At 57.7% G+C, this 23,782-nt stretch overlaps 1 protein-coding gene across 8 annotated transcripts in view; it reads right to left on the bottom strand.

Moving 5' to 3' along the window:
• TBC1D22A (TBC1 domain family member 22A) overlaps positions 1–23,782 on the bottom strand; it is a 326,941-nt gene that overhangs the window by 302,034 nt on the left and 1,125 nt on the right. For 4 of the 8 annotated variants that reach the window (XM_019835740.3, XM_019835738.3, XM_019835742.3 and 1 more), the window contains exons 2-3: positions 3,061–3,117; positions 1,951–2,252 (exon numbers count right to left, since the gene is read on the bottom strand). In XM_019835740.3, coding sequence (XP_019691299.2) covers positions 1,951–2,252; positions 3,061–3,117 — 359 coding nt within the window. Of the gene's footprint in view, positions 1–1,923; positions 2,253–3,060; positions 3,118–23,782 lie in introns of all 8 variants that reach the window. The other 4 variants (XM_019835736.3, XM_019835739.3, XM_019835737.3 and 1 more) reach the window with 1 other exon arrangement.

The following is a 23,782-nucleotide window of genomic DNA, read 5'->3' as shown; positions in this document are numbered from 1 at the left end:
TCTGGTCCCCCCCACGTGGGGATACCGCCGTCCGCACCCAAAGAGGGCCTTCGCCAGGATCCAACCATGTTGGCGGCCTGATCTCAGACTTCCAGCCTCCAGAACTCTGTTCAGACTCCATCTGGTCTATGGGATTCTCGCTACAGCCACCCCACTGACCAACACCGGCCCCACATCTCCGGGGTGCTGAGGCCCCCTCCAGCAACTGCTCGGACGGCGGGTATTGCAGAGGCTCTACCCAGGCCCCTGAGACGTGAGAAGATGCCTCAATGGCTCGCATCAGCACAGCAAAGGGCAGAGGAGCACGGGGTGCCTGCCAACAGGAAGAGGTGCGTAGCCTGAGGGTGCACAGGGGGACGGTCAGAAGGCAGGGGGCAGTCAGTGCAGGGGGTGGTCAGCACGTAGGAGGCAGTCAGTGCAGGAGGCGGTCAGTGCAGGGGGTGGTCAGTGCAGGGACAGTTAGTGCAGGGGCGGTTAGTGCAGGGGCGGTTAGTGTGGGGGGCGGTCAGCACGCAGGGGAGGTCAGTGCAGGGGGCGGTCAGCGCAGAGGGTGGTCAGCACGTAGGGGGCGGTCAGTGCAGGGGGGAGTCAATGCAGGAGGTGGTCAGTGCGGGGGCGGTCAGTGCAGAGGCGGTCAGTGCAGGGGGGGTTAGTGGGGGGGCCGTCAGCGCAGGGGGTGGTCAGCATGTAGGGGGCGGTCAGTGCGCATGGGGGGGTGGTGCGCATGGGGGGGTGGGGTGTGCATGCAGGAGCCGGTCAATGCACGCAGGCTGAGGGCGCACAGGGACGGTCCCTCAGTCACAGGGAGTCCCAACCCACTTGTGGAAGCCCTACCCGGACTTTCGTGTTCAGGCTCAAATACTTTGAAGTTCACTCTATTTTAGAAAAAAATAGTTTAGATTCCAATATGCAAACTGCTCACCACACTCTCACCTAAGGAGACTTGTGGCATCTCAAAAGTTAATCAACCTGTGGGAAGGGTTTCCGAAGACAGGCCAGGTACGGACCCCAGCTCCGGGTGTGCCGGAAAGGAAACCTGAGGCCGCCCTCACCAGCCTACGGGGACAAGCCTGGGAGGGGGAGCCAGCGAGGGTGTGGTCGCACCGGCCCCTCTGCTGCCGGTGCCCCCGCCTCCCTCCTTCACCTTCTCAGAAAGGCGCCCCGAGGCCTCACCTGTGATTCCGCCCCAGGGTCCTGCCTGCTCTCACGACCGGGCCCCGCCTCTATTTTGACCTTTGGCTCTCGGCACCTCCCCGCACACTCCGTGCCTCCTTGCCGATCATGCGTAGGTCGGTGTCCGTCCCCCCCGCCAGAACGCGCTCCGGGGCAAGGACTCCCCTGGGGGCCCCCAAGCCCTGAGAGCGGTGCCTGACCCATCCCAGAAGCTCGTCAAATACCTGCTGTCTTACATCACAGGCCCCCGAAAACAAAAAGAACCACAGTAACAACAGCAATCTCGAGAAAGGCCACGGAGAGCCAGGCACAGGGTACCAGACACAGGCTGATCCCATCCTTCAGTGTATAACCTGAACTCACCACTCCAAACCCCGGACCCCACCCCAGCCCCACCCCCACGCGCACCTGACCCGGGGCAGGGGATGGCTGGAAGCTGCCGATAGAGGTGCAGGCTCTGAACGTGCAGGCAGCCTGGCCCCTCGGCTGGAAATGTCACCCCCGGAACAACCGGGATGCACTTAGGAGGGAGACGGGGTCCCCCGGGGCCTTGCACGAGCCATGTCTCCCACGACCAGCCACAAAAGCCACAAAAGCTGGCCCCCGCACTCGGAGGAGAGAAGCGCTCAGCTGGGAGGGCAAAGAAAAGTCCGCCGCGGGCACTCAGGGAGCTCCCGCCGCACCCAGAACGGAGCCCGCCTAATCTCCCACAGGGAGAGGACTCCGGCCCCTTCTCTCTCAGAAACGCACCCCGTCTGCTCGGTGCCCCCATCCCACCTGCAGGACAGGACGTGTGGCTCTCGCTCACGGACTTCACCAGCCGGAGGTCACCGCTCGGCACCGCGGGAGGCTCGGGCGGCCTGCGGCGCTCCTGCCGCTGGCTGTGGTTGCGCAGGACGCGGTTGGCCGTCTCCATGACCACCTCGGTGTTCAGGCTCTCGGCCGCCATGGCCAGGAGCTCATCGTCGTCTTCACTGGCGTCCCAGGCGTCGCTGGTGTTGCTCTCAAACTCCTGGAAGGTGCTGGTCCTCCTGGCCTTCACCGGTGTGGTGGGCACCTTGGGCGTGGCCTTGAGCAGGCTGCGAAGTAAAGGCAGGTCTTTGCTTGTCCTCCCGGAGGCCCGAGAGGATCCCCCCCAGATCCCGTCAGGAAAGAGCTCCCTGGTGGGACAGCGCACACGTGAACGTTCCACTTCAGCTGAGCTGAGGGTAAAGCTGAGGGTAAAAGCAAACACGATCCAAAGAAGCATCCAGAAGAAGACTCGTAAGGATTTAGTGGCAAGAAGGAGAGGCTTTCGAGGGCCAGTCACGCTGAGCAGCCTCAGCCCTCGTACGGAACCGATTTGGGAGCAAACGCAGCAATGCACACTAAGGACACTCAGACCTGCTCCCCAAACCTCCCGCTGGCCGGTGCCTGCAAACCTCCCAGGGGGGCTGTCCACAGAACACAGGCCTCTGGTACGCGGGCCTGGAGAGAGCACAGCTTCCACAAGGTCCTTAAACAAGGACAGCGCAGTCCTGCGGGGCCACAATGCCTCGCGCGTGCCTCTGGGGCAGAGCCCAGACCCAGGGGCACAGCAGGCCCCGGGTGACCGCGCAGAGTGCGGCCAAGGGCGAGGAAGTAAACCCACCGCCGTGAGCCAGAGGAAGTAAACCCACCGCCGTGAGCCAGGCCCTCCCCCACCAGCTCAGGGGGTGCCAGCCCCGGGCTCTGCCGCACAGGCTCCCCCACCTCGGGCCGGGCTTCCAAGTCTGCCTTCCTCCAGAGGACGGGCCGTGCGAGGCCTCGGCACGTGTCTGCGGAAGGGAAGACCGCTCGCCTCCCCCTCAGGAATCCCAGGGAGCCCAAGAGCGTGCCTAAAGCAGCCTGAGTCCAGGCCTCACTTACGTGCCATGTAACAGTGGGTCGAAGGGGGGGTGCTGGGCGCCATACACATGCTGGATGCTGTTTAAAAAAGAGAAGGGAGACGGATTAGCTTCTCTTCCGCTTCCCCAAGAGCCCACCACTGACTCAGGAAAAGGACCAGTTCCCAGCAACCCACATACGAGCCTGAGGGCAGCAACTCTCCATCAGCTGCCACGGGTCCCAAGGGCCCGTCCGGGAGGGATGAATGGTGCCACACAAGCCCACACGCACAAACAACGGGGCATTCAGCCCGCCCTGCAAATGGGCCTCGGCCCGGGGCCCCAGGCAGCACCGGTGACGAGGCCACGGAGGGCTGGGGGCTACTCCCAAAGCTCCGGCAGCCTCTGCTCTCCAGCCGGGTGCCACCGGCAGGACTTAGCCCTGATGACCAAATGCCCATCTGGAAATTCTCACCTGGTACCACTCTGTCTAAAGACAAAACGCAGAATTACAAAGAGAAGATAAACGTAGATTTTAGGGGCGCCTGGGAGGCTCAGTTGGTTGAGCGTCCGACTTCAGCCCAGGTCACGACCTCACGGTCTGTGAGTTCGAGCCCCACATCGGGCTCTGTGCTGACAGCTCAAAGCCTGGACCTGCTTCAGATTCTGTGTCTCCCCCTCTCTCTGTCCCTCCCCTGCTCACGCTCTCTTTCTTTCAAAAACAAACATTAAAAAAAATGTTTTTAATTAAAAAACATAGTCTTTCAAAGACAAAATAGTCTTATTGTAAAACTCCTCGGCTCATCAGAATAAACTTGGAAAATGGCAGGCGAGCAGGGTGGTCAGCTGAGCAGCCCAACCCACACCCCCTCCTCCTGGGCTGGGGGGGCTTCCAGCCAGGAAGGCCAGATGACCCAGCGCAGGTGAGTCAGAGGTAGCACAGCCCCTCCTGGTTTCACAGGGCACGCCCCTGGCCCGCAGCCGTTCCCTCTCTTCCTGGCTGGAACTCGGGCGGGAGGCCTCGAGATTCCTCGGCCTTCGTGCCGCGGTGAGAAACAGCCTTGGGATGCGGGACCAGCCTGGAACGCGGCCGGACAGGGAGATGAGAGAGCGCAGTCCACCCGTCCGCCCCCCTCGGGCTCCCACTTCCATGAAACAAACAGAGCCCGTCTTCCAGCCGCGAGCAGGGAAACCTCCTGTCGCCGTCCGCACACAAGAGACAACCACGGTAACGCTGACACAGCAGCCGGTCGGCGGTGCGCACACGCGAAAACAAAGGCAGACGCCGGGGCGTTTCACGCACAGAAGAACGTTTTCATTTTTAAAGACAGAATGCAACCCTACCCTTTTCACTGAGCAACATGCCATGACCCTTCCCCGTATCGTTACCTTTCAACTTACGTAAATGCATTTATTGACCTTATATCTATTGACCTTATATATGACCTTATATTGACCTTTGATACGTGCAAAAACATACACGCTCCGTATCAGATTCAAAACCGTGATGAGAAGGGCACAAATTTCTCTGCCACTCCTTGTAAACCTGTAATTACTTCCAACGTTTGAAAGGTTTTAAAAGTGGTAACAGCAGAATGGGCACCAGGTGACCCGTGCCCGCTCTACCTCCCTGGACAGCATCACCTTTAACCTCGCTGTCCCACCACATGACTGCGTCGTAACCGAAGCGCTGCCCACTGTGAGGCGTACCGTCCACACGGCAGCCGGGGGGACAACCAAATCACTGCTGATTTTATGGGAGAAAAGTGCTCCCAACGCTGCCTGTGTGTCCCCTCATTCGGAAGGTTAAACAATTTTGAAACACTTTTGTTCGCTTGTGCTACTCCATTCAGTAAACCGCCTACTCGGGCCCTTTGTCCGTCATTCTAAGGGGGTGTTCACCCTCTTCCTACTGCACCCTAAAAACCTTTTTGGCAACAGAGGATTTCTTGTCATTCAGGCAGTGTGGCTGGCAGAACAGTGGCCCCTAAAGACATCGTAATCCCAGAACCTGTGAATGTGTCCCCTCACACGGCACAGGGGGCTCTGCACACGCAATCAAACACATAAATGTTGGGTGTAGCCTGGGCGAGGCAGGTGGGCCCGATCCGATCACGAGTCCTTAAAAGCCTTCCCGCCCTCTGAGAGGGAGTGAGGCCATGAAGAATGCTCAGATCAAGGCTACACTGCTGGCTGTGAAGATGGAGAAAGGGGGCCACGAGCCAAGGCTCATGGGAAGCCTCTAGAAGCTGGAGAGAGTAAGGAAACGCCTTCTCCCTGGAACCTCCAGAAAGCCCTGCCAACACCTTCCTTTTAGCCCACCAACCCCAGGTCAGACTTCTGACCTCCAGAACCGTAAGATAATTCGTGGGTATTATAAGCCAGTGGGTTTGTGGTAGTCTGTCACAGCAGCAAGAGAAAGCCAGAACGTAGAACAGAATGGTGACAGACAAGGTGACAAATCCGTCTGCCTGGTTTGTGGAAGCTCAAAGGTCTATGTTGGTAAGTCAACTTACTTTCATGCTTTACCCAGGGCTCTGCTCTGACGACTATACCCCAAAAGGCCCACCCCAGGGGCACGGGGGGCTCAGGTGGTTGAGAGGCTGACTCTTGATTTCAGCTCGGGTCATGATCCCAGGGTCGTGGGATCGAGCCCCGTGTTGGGCTCCATGATGAGTGTGGAGCCTGCTTGGGATTCTCAATCTCTTTCTCTTTCTTTCTCTCTCTCTCTCTCTCTCTCTCTCTCTCTCTCTCTCTCTCTCTCTCCCCCCCCCCCAGCCCCCGACCTCTTTTCCTCACTCCCACACTCTAAGATTAAAAACAAAGGCCCACCCCCACTGTCTCAGCCCATTCCAACCCTAACAAACACACCACACATGGGGCAGCAGCTTATAAGCAAAGGCATTTATTCCTCACGGTTCTGGAGGCCGGAAGTCCAAGATCAAAGCACTTCCGGGCTGCAGAAGGTGCCGCCTCACCGTGTCCTCACCTCACCCGGCAGGCGGCTGGCCGCGCGGGCACAGGCGAAGGGGCAGGGGACGGGGCAGGGGAGGTCCCTGGGGTGTCTTTTATAAAGGCCCTAATCCCACCACGGTGGGCGGGGGACACCTGCACCCTCAGGACCTCCTCACCCCCCAAAGGCCCCGCCTCCTAACACCCTCACTCTGGGGGTCAGGGCTTCCCACGGGTTTAGGAATTAGGAAGCACAGGAACGTTCAGCCACCAGACCTACCGAGCCGGCTAAGTATTCCACCGTATCCTCATTCCACGCTTCTGTGGTTTCATTTCTTACCCTTAAGTTTTCAGCCACCTAGAATTTCTTTTATTTTGCTACGTACTGTGTACGAAAACTTTTTTAAAAAAATAATCAACTGTGCCAATGCAATTTGTCAAAAACCTATCCTTTTTTTCACCACTGGTTTGAGGACACCATCTTCGAAATGCGGCATTTATACTGGGTCATTTTTTCAGCCGTCCATCCGTTCCTCCACTCCTGTGCCTGTGGCACAGCACTTCAATTACATAAAATATTTCCTTTTAAAAGGGGCGCCTAGGGGGCTCAGTCGGTTGGGCGTCCGACTTCGGCTCAGGTCACGATCTCACGGTCTGTGGGTTCAAGCCCACATCGGGCCCTGCACTGACAGCTCGGAGCCTGGAGCCTGCTTCGGATTCTGTGTCTCCCTCTCTCTCTGCCCCTCTCCTGCTTGTGCTGTCTCTCCGTCTCTCTCTCAAAAATAAATAAACACTGAAAACAATTTTTTTATCGTTCCCTTTTATATCCTAAAATTTTTCGGCAGAATTTAATAAACATTTGAAAGCTACCACCTTGTGACGGGCATTACGGGGAGTCCCAGGCAGGCAAAGACAAGCACACAGCACTACAAACTCTTAAGAACCTTGAAGCTTACTTACAAAGATAAAAAAGTGAATTGGCATTTATAATGTTCGATGAGAACAAACACGTGGTGAACTGGAACATTGTTCGACGAATAGTATTCGGTTATGAAATGAGTGCCGACGCTACAGGAAGAACGTTGAAAATAAACTACGCTAAGTGCCAAAGCCAGTCGTATAAAACACCTATTATATGACCCCAGTTATATGACATGTCTAGAATGGAAATCTATGGAGACAGAAGGCAGGTTAGTGGTTGCTTGGGGTGAGGGATGGGCAGTTGGGGTGACAGCCAAAGAGTACAGGGTTTCTTTTTGAGGCCATAAACACTCTGATATTGACAGTGGCGATGGTTACGGGAAGTCTTTGGATACACCGCAACACCACTGAATCTCACCCTTCAAAGTGAGTGGTGTCCCATGTGAATTTTTTTTTAATTTTTTAAATGTTTATTTTTGACAGAGAGAGACAGAGGGAGGGAGGGAGGGAGAGAGAGAGAGAGAGAGAGAGAGAGAGAGAGAGGGCGAGAGCATGAGTGGGGGAGGGGCAGAGAGAGAGAGAGAGGGAGACACAGAATCCGATTCAGTCTCCCGGTTCCGAGCTGTCAGCACAGAGCCCGACGTGGGGCTCAAACCCACGAACCGCGAGATCATGACCTGAGCCGAAGTCGGACACTTAACCGACTGAGCCACTCAGGCACCCCTGTCCCATGTGAATTTAAACTGGTGAACGACATTATATGTGAATCTGACTAAACATATCATCTTTTTGAAAGGCAACACGGCTTCCAGCTGGTTCTCTCGGGGTCTCTCCCGGAACCCAGACACCATGCTCTGAAGAAGCCCAGACTTGCCACAGGGGGAGCCCACATGTAAGCACCAGAGCCAGCGGCTTGAGGTGAGGCCCCAGCAGATGGCCAGCATCAACCGCGACACGCATGAGTGACCAGCCTTCTTCTGATTTCGCTCCCAGCCGCTGGACCTTCCCGGTGACACCCGAGACACCACGGAACAGAGACAAGCCATCCCCACTGTGACTGGGCTGAATGAACTCCTGACCCTGATCCCTGACAGAACCCGTGGGCTCCTTTTCAAGGAAACCTATCAGCCTGCCTGGATTAAACACAACCTCTCTGTCACGGTCATGGTCCCTTTCCTGAAATATCCTGGAGGCCTCCCTGACCTTGGTACAAAGTCTCCAATTTTGGGGCTCCTGGGTGGCTCAGGCTGGTAAGCGTCCAACTCTTGATCTCGGCTCAGGTCACGATCTCACAGTTCATGAGATCAAACCCCACACCAGCATGGAGCCTGCTTGGGATTCTCTCTCCCCCCCACTCTGCCCCTCCGGTGCATACTCGCTTGCCCTCTCTCTCTCTCTCTCAAAAATAAATAAACATAGAAAGAAAAAAAGAAAGAAAGAAAGAAAGAAAGAAAGAAAGAAAGAAAGAAAGAAAGAAAGAAGAAAATGAAAGAAAGAAAGAAAGAAAGAAAGAAGAAAAGAGAAAGAAAGAAAAGAGAAAAGAGAAAAGAAAAAAGAAAAGAAAAGAAAAGAAAAAAAGAAAAAAGAAAGAAAGAAAGAAAGAAAGAAAGAAAGAAAGAAAGAAAGAAAGAAAGAAAGAAAGAAAGTCAGTCTCCAGTCTTAGAATCAAAGGGCCTGGGTTCAAGTCCTAGGTCCAATAAGGACAAGCCGGCACAGTGCTAACCCAGTAACTGCTGAGCTCTAGCTCCCTCGTCCCAGACCTAAGAACATGTAAAAAAGAGGCCGGCCGTGGATGACAGCGGCCTGAGTGCCACAGAGTGATCCACAGACCGCACCCACCAGTACCCTCAATCTACTTTGTTCCCCTGAACCACTCCCTATGTCTCAACACGCGCACACAGCTCACAGCCAGCAGGCAGTGGTCTCGGCCTACTGCGAGCACGTCGTTTCCACCAAGTCCTGCCCTTTACCGCACGCCTCGGGCCCCTCCCCTCCCGGGACAGCGCACACACATGAATTCTGCACGGGCACCCACTTGTGCTTAGTGAGCAGAAAATGTTCCAACAAAGTTCAGGCTCAGATTAAAAGGCATCACTTTTTATCTTATTAAAATTGCATTTTTATCTGCTCTTGCGTAGCTAAAAAGAAAAACAGGCTTCGGCTAAAACCATTTTAAAAGAAAAAATAGCAGCTAACATACCCACCTCATTTCACATAATGAAATTGTTCTTTAAAAAATATGTTAACCAATAAACTTTTTAATAAACTGCACTGCTCTGAAACACTACAGTAATTCGCTGCTTTAGAGACGACCCTAGTGATTCCTGAGGGAAAGCAGATACACACGACAATGCCACTCCCAGGTACACACCGTGGGAAACCCTGGCCTAAGGACATGGGAGACAGATCCCACAACACCGGTGATACTACAAAGAAAAGAAAAATTTAAGAAAACCCCAGATGTCCATGATCAATTGAATGACGAATAAGCCAACAGGAACATACACATTTAACAGGAGTACCAGCCACAACAGACAGGAAGAACTACAAGCATCAGGTTGGTAAGCTTCATAAACATACCACTGAAGAGTAACTTGAATAGAGACAGTATGACATCATTTACAGAACGTGTTTGTTTTTTTTTTAATTTTTCTTTTCAACGTTTATTTATTTTTGGGACAGAGAGAGACAGAGCATGAACAGGGGAGGAACAGAGAGAGAGGGAGATACAGAATCGGAAACAGGCTCCAGGCTCTGAGCCATCAGCCCAGAGCCCGACGCGGGGCTCGAACTCCCGGACCGCGAGATCGTGACCTGGCTGAAGTCGGACGCTTAACCGACTGCGCCACCCAAGCGCCCCCAAAACGTGTTTTTTTAATGTTTATCTCTCTTTGAGAGAGACAGAGAGACAGAGCTGAAGCGGAAAAGGGGCAGAGAGGGCTCCAGGCTCCGAGCTGTCGGCACAGAGCCCAACGCGGGGTCTCAACTCACAAACCACGAGATCATGACCTGAGCTGGAGTCGGACGTTTACCCAACTGAGCCACCCAGGCGCGCCATTTATACAAAGTTTTAAAAACGGAAAATGAAACTCATTTTGGATACATGTACGAGCGGTCAAAACTCCTACTGCACGCAAGGAAAACAAATTCAGAATAGTGACAGTGGGTAGGGGTGAATGGAGAGAGGAGCTGGGTCCAGGGACAGAATCCCGTGGCTTCAACTCTATACGTGTAACAGCTCATTCCTCACACCGGATGGCGGGCCTGGCGTGCTCCCCGCGAGGCTGCCAGGAGCTCCGTCTCTGCCACCCAGAGGGCCAGAAGGCGGAGCGCTCCTCAGGGACGCGTTCCTGGCCAGCCCCGGGCCCGCCCGGCCACCCCTGTTCTGGTTGCACGATGCACAGAAGCCTTTCAAAAGAAAGCACCACAGCTTTAGTCGTCAGAGAAACGCAAACCGAAACCACAGTGGGAGACCGCGTCACCCCAGAAGGCTGGCGAAAATTAGGGAGGGGACACAAGCGTTGGCAAGAACGGGAAGGCTCTGAACCTCCTGCGCTGCCGAGAGGACACAGTGGGGCGGCCGCTCTGAGGACAGGCCCGGGGTCCTCCAAGGTCAGTTGCCGCGTGACCCTGTGCTTCCGCTCCGAGGAATGCAGCCCAGAGAAATGAAAACGTCCGTGGGCACAAAGGAAGTTCTGTTTGTGACTGTCCTCTGGGTGGCAGCCAGAACGCAGAAGCACTCCAAACGCCCGTCAGCGGGCAAGCGCCGGGCTCACGCGGGGCCGCCCCCACACGATGGGGCACCATCAAGTGACCAAAAGGCATGTAGCGCGGACACACGCACACACTCCAACGTGGACGGGCCCCGAAAACGCGCTCCGTGAAGGAGGCCAGTCACAGAGGGCCGCACCTCGCACGATTCCAAACGCAAGAAACGTCCAGAAGAAGCACATCTACAGAAACAAGTAGCCCATGGCTGCCAGGGGCTGGGGGGGGAGGGAGGGGGCGTCACTGCTAGTGAGTGAGGGGCTCCCGCTCGCGTGCAGCTCACACTCTCAAGTTCACGGCGGCGGTGGCCGTACTCCGTAAACAGACGAAAAACACTGCATTGTGCACTTTAAGCGGGGGAAATACAGGACGTGCCGATGAGATCTCCGTGGAGATGCCACCTGGAGGGAGGGGGGCAGGAGGGCAGGGAAGAACCAGCGGGGCCCTCCACCCGGACCGGATGTCCAGGAAGGTGGCTGTGCCGCGGGGGAGGCCTGATCCCGCACGGGCCCCCGGCCTACAGCGTCACCCACAGACCTCCGAACAGGCCCGAACAACACAGGCTCGCAAGGCTACCACCACAGAACCAAACGTTGCCACAGCTTCGGGGGAAAACGACACCATGCGTCACCCCCAGACTAAGACAGTGAGACTTAAGAAGGGTGGACCTGTGACCAGCAGACAACAGCAGGAGCCACAGCTGTATTTTCTGGGCGGATGGGCATGAATCCCGATGACCACACAACCCAGCGGCCAGGAAGGATGCTCAAATGGAAAAACAGAACGAACGTAGTGTCACGGAGTCCAACCCTGTGGCCTGACCGAGGCTCCCATCCAGGTGAGAGAGACGGCCCAGACATGGGTGGAGAGATGCCAGGGAGGGCGGCCCGAAGGGGACCCCCCCCCAACAGCCCCCCAGTTCCCAACACAGCCTCCTGCATGAGGCACGGAAGCCACCGCTGGAAGCCACCAGGCAGGGGAAGGCAGGCAAAGAAGACGGGGTGAAGCCGAGGTTCACCGCAGGCAGGAGCTGGCAGCGAGGGGCGCCCCTCGTCGGAGGCGGTCACAGGTGAGGGCAGGCTGGGGACACTGGTCAGAAGGGGGAGGCCCAGAGAAGAGACGGGGCCCCTGACATCAGTGCAGGCTCCTCAGGACTCAGCCTCTCCGCCTTTACCACGCGGTTCAGGGAAAGTTTAATAAAAACCAGAATCGAGGGCGGTCCGGGGCCCGCTTGTGGACAGCCAGGTGCTCGGGCCTGGTCTTCACGTCGAGAGCACACTTCACCCGAGCCACTCAGCAAACACTGTCCGGCCCAACACTGGTGCTAGAAAGATGCCAGGGAGCCAGTGACAGCCCGCGCCTGTTCCTGCCTCGATGGCAGACAATTGCTAGAACACAGGTAAGAGGGAAACGAGCCCAAAGTCCCAGGGCAGAAGTCAGGGAGGAAGGAGGAATGCCGCGAGGCCTCCAGGTTTTGACAAAAAGGTGATTCTCCTGCGCTTCCTGGCAAACAGCTTTCTGGTTTAATGTGGACCCCCTACACCAAGGCCTCGGCTGTGAAACAAAACAGACAGAACAGGGCCAGAACGGCATTTTCTCAATGAAAGGTTAAACAGCAGTGGGTGAGGGGCGCCTGCGTGGCTCAGTCGGTGAAGCATCGGACTTCGGCTCAGGTCATGATCTCGTAGTTCGTGAGTTTGAGTCCCGTGTCGGGCTCTGTCCTGTCAGCGGGGAGCCTGCTTGGGATTCTCTCTCTCCCTCTCTCTCTGCCCCTGCCCCGTTCATGCTCGCTCTCTCTCTCTCTTGCGCACTCTCTCTCTCTCAAAAATAAACAAACATTAAAAATATATTTTAAAAAATTTAAAAAGCAGTGGGTGAAAATGGCCCTGAGCCAGTGAAGCATGAGAGGAAAGAAATGTCCTAAGCGTCAGAAAGTGAACGACAAATCCTATGACTGCATTTAGGGCAAAATGCTTCCTGGGGCGCAGACGTGTAAAGTCAACAGGCAGGTCAGGCCGCCGGCCCCCGGCTCGTGGCTCAGTGCCCCCACTGCGCTCACCAGCAGCTTTCTGAAATACGAACTAAATTAGCAACTGATTTACCATCAGACTCATCCTAACACACAGTGATGCTCCCCAGGTTTATAAAATATTCAGAAGAAGTAAGTTTTCCAAGGATATTAACTTTAGAGGGCTTCCGAGGAAAATGTAGGAAGCACCATTAACACAGCAGCAACAATGTCCCTCCGCCCCCGCAGCACAATCTGAAACCCTCCGTCCCGTGGAGGGAACGGCAGAACACGCGGCCCCACGGACCCAGACCAGAGCATCTCCTGTGCTGTCCCACCACCAACGACCATGCCACCCCACTCCACCCTGTCCCCTGAGAAAGGGACAGAGACCTGTCTCCTGTCAAGCTCCCTGTGGCCCCCAAAACCCAGCAGGGACTTGGGCAATTACTGAGCCAATCAGCAAGCTGTTTCGTGGACGTCTCTTGAAACAGATCTTGGAAATGAGCATGTTTACAATAAAATTTTCCTTCACAAGAGAAAAGCAGTATGCGAACACGTGGGTACAGAGAACAGGCTGGTGGCTGTCAGATATGCGGGGCCGGGGGGGGGGGGCGGGGGAAAAGGGGGGAAGGTGGGCCGAAGGTTCCATCTCCTGGTGACAAGATCAGTAAGTCCTGGGGACATGCCGTGCAGCACGGGGACTGTAGTTAATAACACCGTGTCGCATAATCGAAAGTTGCTAAGAGAGTAAATCTTTTTTTTTTAACGTGAAATGTATTGTCCGATTGGTTTCCATACAACACCCAGTGCTCATCCCAACAGGTGCCCTCCTCAGTGCCCATCACCCCCCTCCCCTCCCTCCCGCCCCCCATCAACCCTCAGTTTATTCGCAGTTTTTAAGAGTCTGCCAAGAGAGTAAATCTTAAAAGCTCTCATCGCAAGAAAAACAATCTGTCACCATGCGTGGTGACCAACGTTAAGGACAGACTGTGGTGATGGGTTCACAACACGCACACACACACCTGTGTCAAATCATTGTGTCGCACGCCCCGAGCCAATACCATCCCTCCACCGAAGCAAAAGCAGCGTGCGTTCATCAGAAATAGGAAGAAGGGACAGAGAAGGCTCTGGGGTCAGCAGGACAGGGCAGTGTGGCAGCCCCCACTGAGCCCCATTTCCCCGCCCGTCCCCTCGCGGCTGCTCCCCTCAATCCCGCCCTCACCTGGCCCCCACCTTGCTCTCTCCATCCCCCACGCCACCGCACCCCCTTTCCTGCCAGCATGTCCGGACTCCTCTGCGCGTCCCTGACCTCCACTCCCCAGTCCTGCCTTCCCTCACTGGACCGGAAACCACGCCCTCTCCCGACACTGCCTGCCCACCCGCAGGCGCAGGCGAAGGGTTCTCAAACCGCTGCCTCTGGGCACCACCGCCCACCCGGCCACACACTCCCCACGTCGCATCAGCGGGTCCACCACAAAGCGCAGCTGTGCCCCGACGGCCACACCTCACACCCACTTCTCAGTGTCCAGCCCTGGACACCCAGCGCCAACCAGGCAGGAACGCGGACAAGCGCCCCTGCCTCCTGCAACCCCTCACGCCCTCCCTGGGACGCCCGCCGTCCCCACCGCCCTGGATCAGGGCTCCGTTTCTTCTCCGGACCAGGTCACCAACTCTTTCCGTGACTCACTCTCCACCAACGGCTATCCCAGGATCCGAGGGCCACCTCACCTCCTCCCTCAAGCAGGCCACCCGCATTCAGACTGTCTCCACGTCCCCCTAGACCCTGAAACACTCTCCCCTCTGTCACTGTCCCGAGAGAGAGCTACAGCTGCCCCCAGCCAGCCTCGGCTCTGCCAGTCAGAGGTCCGCTTCGCTCCCCAGCTTAAAGTCTGCCAGGTCTTCCAGTTGCCCTCGGGGAACAACCGGAACCTTCTCTGCCCCCCTCCGGCACCTCCCCACATGGCCACCCCCGGCTGGGGCCAGCATACCCCTGTCACAGCGCTGGCCTCCAGCGCTCTCCGTCTGGTCATCTGTCCCCATCCGTCAGGTGCCCGCCGGGAGTGCTCTTGTCCGCCTTTCCCTCACCCGGGCCCTCATTCGGGCCCCCTCACTGCCAAGAAGGCTGGCCCCGGGGCCGGGACTACAGAGCACCCGCACAACCTCGTAAGGGACTAAAGGAAGTGACGGTCCCTCAAGGTCCAGCTTGGCCACCCCCACCCTCCAGCAGCAGGTGCCTCCCGTGCCCACGCTGCTGCGGGAATCACACCGCACCCCACGGGCTCCGGGCTGGGGTCCGGCCCCCCCGGCAAACGCCGGCCTCGCAGCCGCAGGGTCTGGTGGGCACACAGAAGGCATCCCCAAACCGCCTGCGACATTTCGTGCTTCTTCATCGCACAAATGCCCAAACGATGAGGCATTGCAAATCTGACCAAATCGCTAGGTTCCACAGAGGAGGGCACATTCCCTCGGCACGGGACACCAACAGGCAGCGCCCGCTGACCCGCTCGCGCACCCCCCGGGCCCGACCGACCCTGTCACGGCCGCCGAACGTCAGGGCGGTTCACGGAGTCACATTTGGCCGAGACCTAAAACGCCACGACGGCTCTAGTGACTGGTTTGGGGACCGAAAACTAATCCGAGAGAGGGCGTAATTCTAAAGAGCAAACAACACGTGGCACACAGCCACCGAGACGTCACCGGCTGCTCCACGCCACGGCAGCCAGGGTGAAGAGTGACGGGCGGCGGCGGTCCACGGAGGCAGCCTATTCTCCGAACAGGGGAGGTGGCGCCAGGCCCCACCCCAGCAGCACCAGGGACGGCCCCGCCGACGGGCGGCCTCCCCACCTGCCAACAGGCTCACGAGAAAACGAGAGAAGCGGGCGCACCGGCACCCTCGACGCTGCGTCCCGCCTCCGAGGCCCACAGTGGCGCCCAGGGACCCGTCCCCTTTCCAAGACCCCGTCCTCTGCCCTGCCTCTCCACGCACGTCACGCCCGATGCCCTCTGACGATCCCAGTCCCCCTGGCCGAGGAGCCCGTGCGGAAGGCAGGAACTAAACGCCGCCCGTCTCCTCCGGGCGTCAGCCTTAGAGCCAGCAAGCCGTATTCTGTATTTTGGTTCAGCACAAACGTTCATTGAAAGAAGGGCCGTTTTGGGGCGCCTGGGTGGCGCAGTCGGTTAAGCGTCCGACTTCAGCCAGGTCACGATCTCACGATCCGGGAGTTCAAGCCCCGCGTCGGGCTCTGGGCTGATGGCTCGGAGCCTGGAGCCTGTTTCCGATTCTGTGTCTCCCTCTCTCTCTGCCCCTCCCCCGTTCATGCTCTGTCTCTCTCTGTCCCAAAAATAAATAAACATTGAAAAAAAAAATTTTTTTTTAAAAAAAGAAGGGCCGTTTCAAAACCGCAGCGGGCGTAGGCAGGAACAAGGGAGAGCCTCCCCGCGGCACACTGAAGAACTGTGTCCAGACGGTCCGGCCCCAGCGGACGGCGGCCAGGCTAGCGGGGGCGGCGGGTGCACCCCAGGGCCAGGACGCACCCAGGACGCGCAAGAACAGCCTGGGAGGTGCCCTGGGGAGCAAAGCTGATGCGGTCGGGAGCCCAGAAACGTCTGGAGCCGTGAAAGCAGAAAGGGCTCTGCCCTGAACGACACGCCCAGAGCCACGGGCCTGGGACAGACCCACCCTCAGCGCCGCTGTCCACGCGGAGGGGCCAACGCGGGCAGGGCTGGCTCGGTGCCTGGCGTGCGCGCTCCCCAGCCGTGCAGGCGCCACACCTGCAGGAAGACAGCACGCCGTTCGGACCAGCTGGGTTCGCTGACGGCCCTCAGCACGCACCCCGGAGTTTCCACGCTAACCCCCAGAGAAGAGGGAACGGCGTGTCAGAACAGGGGAACAGAAAGACCGGGGCAGTCAGAATGAAAGTCCCACAAGTGGGAAGAACCCAGGCTGCCCCGTTCCCTCCGGGCCTCCTGACCCCGCCACATCTCGTCTGCTGTCCCCTCCCACAGAGCCCCGAGCCGTGCGAGTCCCAGCGCAGGCACCAGGTCCCCAGAGAGCCGGGGAGGGCAGGGCCCGGAGGCGGCAGTGGCGGTCAGCTCCCGGTCCGTAATCCCCAGGCTGCGGAGGCCCGAAGGCTGGCTGCGTCGTCAGGGGCCGGGCACCAAGCACCACGGTCACGACGAGGCCCACGCCACCCATCCGGGGTGCAGCACGAAACCCTGCCCTGGGACATCCGTCCACGCTCCCGGGGCCGGGCGCGGGGCCTCCCCCCCACCCGCAGGTCTGCAGGGTCCCGTGTGCGGCCCAGCCCCGAGCGGGACCCACGCTGTGCCCCGAAGGGCCTGCAGGGCCAGACCGACGCCGTGCGTGTCTGAGGAGCGGTCACCAGACAGGGCTGTCGGAGAGGACGGGGCAGGGGGGCTGGGTGTCGCTCACTGCCCGGGTCACGGCACCACCGCCCTCATCCGCACCACACGCAGGGCAGGGCCACACCGGGGCAGTCTGGGGGACTGCCTAACCAGAGAGATGGGCTCCCGGGGCCCTTCTACCCATTCCCACCCGTGACCTCCAACCACGCCTTCACGGCACTCGGGGAATGGGAGACTTCCCTCTGTTCTCATTTTTTTTTTTAACTTTTAATCAAAATCATCAGGGATTTGTTTATTTTTTAATCATTTCTGGCCTCACTTAAAATTAACCCATAAGAGTCTAGATTCACTGCAGTAGACAAATATGTATTCACGTCAAATTTATTTTTCAAAACATTTCCAGACAAACTAACACGACAGAGGACTGCTAAGACACAAGCAAAACGAACCGGGTACACAGCAAAAACCCACCCACTTGTGCACAGGACTCTGCACCGGAAGAGACCAGAGAGACCCACGCCCACGGGATAGAATCCCCACCGGGGCGGACTGCCCCGCTCCGTGCAACAGAAAAAGAGGAATAAGCAGGCACGCGGTCCAAACGGCCACGTCAAAGATACAAGCAAGGATGGGGCGCCTGGGTGGCTCAGACGGTTGAGCGTCCCACCCTTGACTCTGGCTCGGGTCATGAGCTCAGGGTTTGTAGGTCTGAGCCCCGCGTTGGGCTCTGCGCTGACAGTGCGGAGCCTGCTTGGGAGTCTCTCTCTCCCTCTCTCTCTGCCCCTCCTGTGCGCACACACACGCTTTCTCAAAATAAATAAACGCTGAAAACAAAAACAAAAATGCAAACAAGGAAATAAACAGGTTTCTAAAAACAAGAGAGGGACGTCTGGGTGGCTCAGTCGGTTGAGCATCTGACTTCAGCTCAAGTCATGATCTCACGGTTTGTGAGTTCGACCCCCACATCGGGCTCCTTGCTGTCACCCTCTCAGCACCAAACCTTCTTCAGATCCTCTGTCCCCCTCTCTCTGCCCCTCTTCTGCTTGCACTCCCTCTCTCTCAAAAAATAAATGAAACATTAAAAAATAAATGAACAGGGGCGTCTGGGTGGCTCAGTCGGTTGTGCGTCCGACTTCAGCTCAGGTCACGATCTCGCGGCTTGTGGGTGCGAGCCCCACGTCGGGCTCTGTGCTGACGGCTCAGAGCCTGGAGCCTGCTTCGGATTCTGTGTCTCCTTCTCTCTCTGCCCCTCCCCTGCTCGTGCTCTGTCTCTCTCTCACTCTCCCCGTCTCTCAAAAATAAACATCAAAAAAAATATTTTTTTCTTTAAATAAACGAAGAAAAATAAAAACACAAGCAAGAGCTGGTCAAGGCAGCAGCTCAGAGCTTCTGGGAAAAGAGGCAGGGCCTCCAGCCAAGTCTTGGACCCAAGAGCACACAAGACGCAGGGAGGGCCGTCCCAGCTTCGTTCCAGCCCCTTGACACTACGCGCACTCTGCAGAAGTTGCCGGAGAGGGGCCAGCCCACCCTCGAAGACTGGTGGAGTTATTACCCCGTCCACACTCAAGGGCAGGACTGCAGGGGCAGGTGCAGAGGGCTACCTACAGCCCTTCCCACCCGGCATCCCCCCAGCACACTTCTCTGATCCTCCCGCTCCCCGCTTAGGGGCCCTCGTGGCCGCCGTAACAAACTCACACAAACAGCGGCTTAAACACACACGATTATTATCTTAAAGTCCGGCAGTCAGCAGTCCCAGGCGGGTCTCACCAGGCTAACGTCTAGGTGCTGGCCGCTGCGTTCATTTCTGGATGCTCTGAGGAGAGTCTACTCCCTGCTCATTCGGGTTGTTGGCAGAATGCAGTTTCTTGCGGCTGGAGGTCTGGGGCTCCTGCTGGCTGTCAGGAGAAGGCTGCTCCAGCTTCCAGGGGCCACCACACCCCCCGAGCTCGTGGCCCCTTCCTCCGTTTTCAGAGCCGGCAACCGCAGACCAGAGTTCATCTCCTGCTGACTCTGAGCACCTTGAAGAGCTCACTGCATCCCACTGGAACCGCCAGGTCATCCAGAAGAGTCTGCGGTCTCTGGGTCAGCGGATGCGCACCCTTCACTCTCCTCTGCCGTGCGACCTGGTTCCAGGTTCCTGGTTCCAGGGAGGAGGACGTGCACACCTTTGGGGACCACTGTTCTGCCCACCACACCCCATCCCTCTGGCCAGAACCCCGGGGACCACCTCAGCCCCCGACACGGAGGCCATCAGGGCGTCCCGCGAGCCCCGCCTGCAGCCTGGGACCTGAGCCCACGCACTCGACTCCAGCGGCAGCCCCTGCCCTCACCCTCACCCTCTCTCGCCCTCTCCTCAAGGAGGACGGACAGGACCGTAGCGACACCCTTCGGTGCTTCCTCACGGCTCTTGGATCAACACCCGACTCTTTTCCATGGCCTTCCAAGACCTGCACCCCTCCCAAGGCTCATCTCACAGTGCTCCCCTCCCGGCGTGCTGCTCCCCGGCCCCTGGTGTCCCTACATGCGCCCGTCCCAGCAGGAGTGCTCTGACGCCCCCCGCCCCTGCATCCCCGCATCTGTACGGGCTGGTGCCACCTCAAGTTACGCAGGACCTCTCCTGGGAGGGTTCGGCCTTCCGTTCACGCGGTGTCCCGCTCTTCTGCGAACACTCCCCCGGGACTGCCTTCGAAGCCCTTCGCACCGCGCGAACTGACGTGCGGTCTCCCTCACCCACGGCCTGAGAGCCACCTCTCTCGGTTCCGCGTGGTACCTGACACGTGGAAGGACGTTCCGAATGAACGGGTGATCCCGACAAATCCTCCCCTCAGTTGATGAGCGACGGTGGCCCGTGAAGATGACCGCGGAGCTCACGTCTCACGGGCTCAGGGACTCCTCGGGCTGTGGCGGCCGGACCGCGCGTCACCCTCTGCCCCAGCTCCGCCCCGGGCACCCACAGCCTTGCCATATTCAAACCGGGCCTTGCTTGCCGCCATCCCACTCACAAATGTCACCCTTCACAGGCCCCAGCTGCCCGCACGCCCTCCCGCGAGCCGAGCACACTGCCGAGCCGGGACAGCGAGCGTTGGGCCCACGCTGAAAGGCTGCCTGTGTTCTCACAGCCAGCGTGCGACGAGCTCCTAGCATGTCAAGCGAAGCGTGGCGAGAAGGCCAGCTGCAACCGCAGACCCCTCGGGAGCCAAGCGCATCGACGGCCCCGGAAAGAAGCGGCCCCGGGGAGTCAGAGACCGAACCTTCCGCCACCCACTGACTGATCCTTCTCGCGCCACCGTCACCCCTCACCTGGGCGTTCCCGGTAGCCTAACCCGTCTCCCCGCCGCTGCCCTTGCCCTCCCGGCCCCTAACCTACCACCCACTCAGCAGCCAGAGTGATCCTGCCAGACCAGAGGCAGCTCCAGCCGCCCCTCTGCCAAGACCCTCCAGCGTCCCCACTTCAGAATAAGAGCCTGAGAGCCCACGTCTTTTCGCTGTGACCGCGAGACCCGCCCCCACCCCCAGCCAGATCTCGTGCCCCGTGACTCTCTTGCCTCCTCCCTCGGCCACAGTCATCAGGCCCCCTCTGTTCGTCCCAAACCCGCCGGGGTCACTCCTGACAGGGGGCTCTGCGCTCTCTCGCCCTCTGCCCGGACCACGGTCCTCCAGCCACCCGAGGGGCCTGTGCACTCACCTCCTGCAAACCTTGCTCAAATGCAGCCCCCTCTGTGAGGGCTCCTCCAGCCACCTTGTCACTGTGAGACCCTCCCCACTCTCCCTGCCTGCCTCCGAAGGGTCTATCCCAATTCTCTGCTGTACGCTTCAGTAACAACCACCGTCTTCTCAGGGGTAACTCTCCCCCTCATGCAGTCACGGTATTTATTCTCTGCCCCTCCTGCTCCAAGGTAAGCCCTGTGAGAGCACAGATTCAGATCTGTTTGGGTCACTGGTGTATCTCTAGCACCTGTTCCTGGCACAGAGTGTTGGTTAAACAAATACCTGGTGAATGAACAAATTTTCAAACTCTCAAAGCTGGTCCAAGAGGCCTTCTCTCACGCTCGTCAAAGAGAATCAAAGAGAATCAAAGTAGGGGCACCTGGGTGGCTTAGTCGGTTAAGTGTCCGGCTTCAGTTCAGGCCGTGGTCTCGTGGTTCTGGAGTTCGAGACCTGCATGGGACTGCGTGCTGACAGCTCAGAGCCTGGAGCCTGCTTCGGATTCTGTGTCTCCCTCTCTCTCTCTCTGCCCCTCCCCGACTCACATTTGTTCATTCATTCTTTCTCTCTCTCTCTCTCTCAAAAATAAAAAATTTAAAACAAATTTTTTTAAAGAGAGAGAGAGAGAGAGAGAGAGTGAGAATCAGACTAGACCAAACAAATATGGGCCTGGAGGCCCCAGCCACTTAAGTCTAACCCAGCTTCCTCAGGTTATACGTGCAGAAACCGAGGGCCCCAGAGGTGACATGACCTGGTCAAAGTCACACAGAGGTAACAGGAAAAATAGGCTAAACCTGGACCACAGAACCAAGCCAGAGGTCTTTCCACCACATCACACATCCTGCCTCATCCAGAAGAGAAATCCCTAAGAAAGCACCAGCCAAACAGACAATCTACGGTCCAAGGTGCGCAGAGTGGGGGCCTACTGGCAAGACCACCTCTCGCGCAGTGTGAGCCCCTGCCCAAATCCCTTTTCCCTCGAGGTTAATCTGGAAGGAGGTTCGAATCAACCCCCATCAGTCAGCACTAACAATGCAAAGGGGAGCAAGGCACAGTCATGAGACTCGCGGAGCGCACGGTCCAGAGAAGAACACCTACCAACAATGCTGGGTTTGACGCACGAAAGGTTTGGTCCAGGCTGCACGAAAACACACAAGGCTTTATGAGGAGGTACACTGGAGGCGAACTTTGAAAGTTAAGAAAATTGAATAAGCCAGGCAAAGGGGAGGAAAGAGAGGGAACGAACATTCTGGTCCGCTCTGACGGCATGACACTGACCGAGGCATCACACAGCAGGTACGCCAAGGAACCTGCAAGCCTGTCCGCACCGCTGAGGGCAAAGGTCAAAGCAAGGAGGGCTGCAAGATGTGGCTAAAGAATTGGGCAGGGGTCAGGTTATAAAGGGCCTTACTCTGTTCCCCCACATGGCACTTCGGGGGGGATACAACCAAGGGCCCTAACCCAAGCCTGCCCCCAGGGAGCGTCAGCTGGAGGACAGAGCACCGTTCTGTGACTCTACAACACTAAGGAGATGCAACACCGCGGGGCACCAGGAACTGCCTGGCAAACACTAAGTGCTCCGTGGCCACCAGCCATTATTGTCACAAGGACGCATGAGGAGGGGATCATGACTAAGGGACATTAAGGGCTGTGCCGTATAAATGACCCCCTAACAGCCCTGTATTGGGTGGCGAGTCTGTTCTTCCTCCGTGGAGTTTCCCTGGGCTCATGTCCACACTCAAAGCGTCAGACAATCATGGGGACCACGGACAGGACGGGCAGAGCCACAGGACCCCGCCAGGAGCTCTGACAGCGCTGTGCCCGTGCAGGCAAAGCCCGAGTGTGTGCCAAGTGATGACCACGGGAAGGTGAGCCACTGAGGGAAGAGGGCAAACCTGGGCGACGCCTGCTGCCGGCAACAGCAGCGGGGCCCTGGGAGGCACGGGGCGCGCAGCGGCTGGGCAGGCCTTGCCAGGGGCCCCAACCCCTCCTCGGTGCCCTGCCCTCCGCACCCACAACCTCTGGCAGTTCTCCAAGACTCCACTCCAACGCTGAAACTCCAACAAGGGCGCCACTCTCCAAAATGCCTAAGACCCAGCACAGCGCCAAAGCCCAAGGGCGACGAAAGCCTGTCTTCGGTGACACAGAATCTCACGAAGAAAGCCGAGGGGGGCATGTTAGCTGCCTGTGGCCGTCACACCACGACAGAAATCTATCCTGGCCGTCTGGGAGGCTTCAAGTCCAACATCAGGGGGTTGGCAGGGCCACACTCTGTCTAAAATGCTCACAGAAGGATCCTTCCTTGCCTCTCCCTGCTCCTACTGGTTGCCAGGAAGCCTTGGCATTCCCGGGCTCGTGAGCGCACGGCTCCCACGTCTGCCTTCCTCTTCCCTGTTGTCTTCCCTACGTCTTCCCCGTGCGTCCAAACTGCCCTCTTCCGTGAAAGAGACCAGTCGCTGGACAAGGGCTCCCTCTAATCCACTCTGACCCCATTTTAACTCGAGTCCCTCTGCAAAGATGCTACTTTCCCAACAAGGTCACGTCCCCAGGTTCCAGAGAGAGAGGAATCTGGGGGGAGGGGGACACTACTACAACCAATGCAAGGACAAATGACCAAGAGATAGTCATCAATCCAAAGCGTATTCGCCGTTACGACGCCACACAGCAGCCCCACGTTCTTACAGCTCAGCTGGCCGTTAAGAGTTTGTTCAGACCAAAGCCTCAAGAAAGACCCAGAAGGGACACAGAAGTTCTCCTGCACGTGGCTCAGCTTCCCTGGAGTCCACGTCCCAGAGCATCTGCCTCTGTCACTACTGGGACCTCCTATTCTCTGCCATTGCAGAATTTTCACATCATCTCGGACCCTGACACGCTCCAAGATCTCCGGCCGCCTCTGGTGATCGATCCCCTCCCGAGTCCCTGGGCCAGAGCAAACAGTAACTCACTTCTACCAACTCCCAAACAGCTCCAAAAATAAACGTTTCTGACTGAGCACAATGAACTACAAAGCTTACGAACAACAGTGCCTATAACACAGCACTTG

Source organism: Felis catus, chromosome B4 (assembly GCF_018350175.1).
Source record: "Felis catus isolate Fca126 chromosome B4, F.catus_Fca126_mat1.0, whole genome shotgun sequence".
Classification (NCBI taxonomy): Eukaryota; Metazoa; Chordata; class Mammalia; order Carnivora; family Felidae; genus Felis; species Felis catus.
The sequence above is the reverse complement of the archived record's forward strand: the minus strand, read 5'-3'. Positions and strand labels throughout refer to the sequence as shown.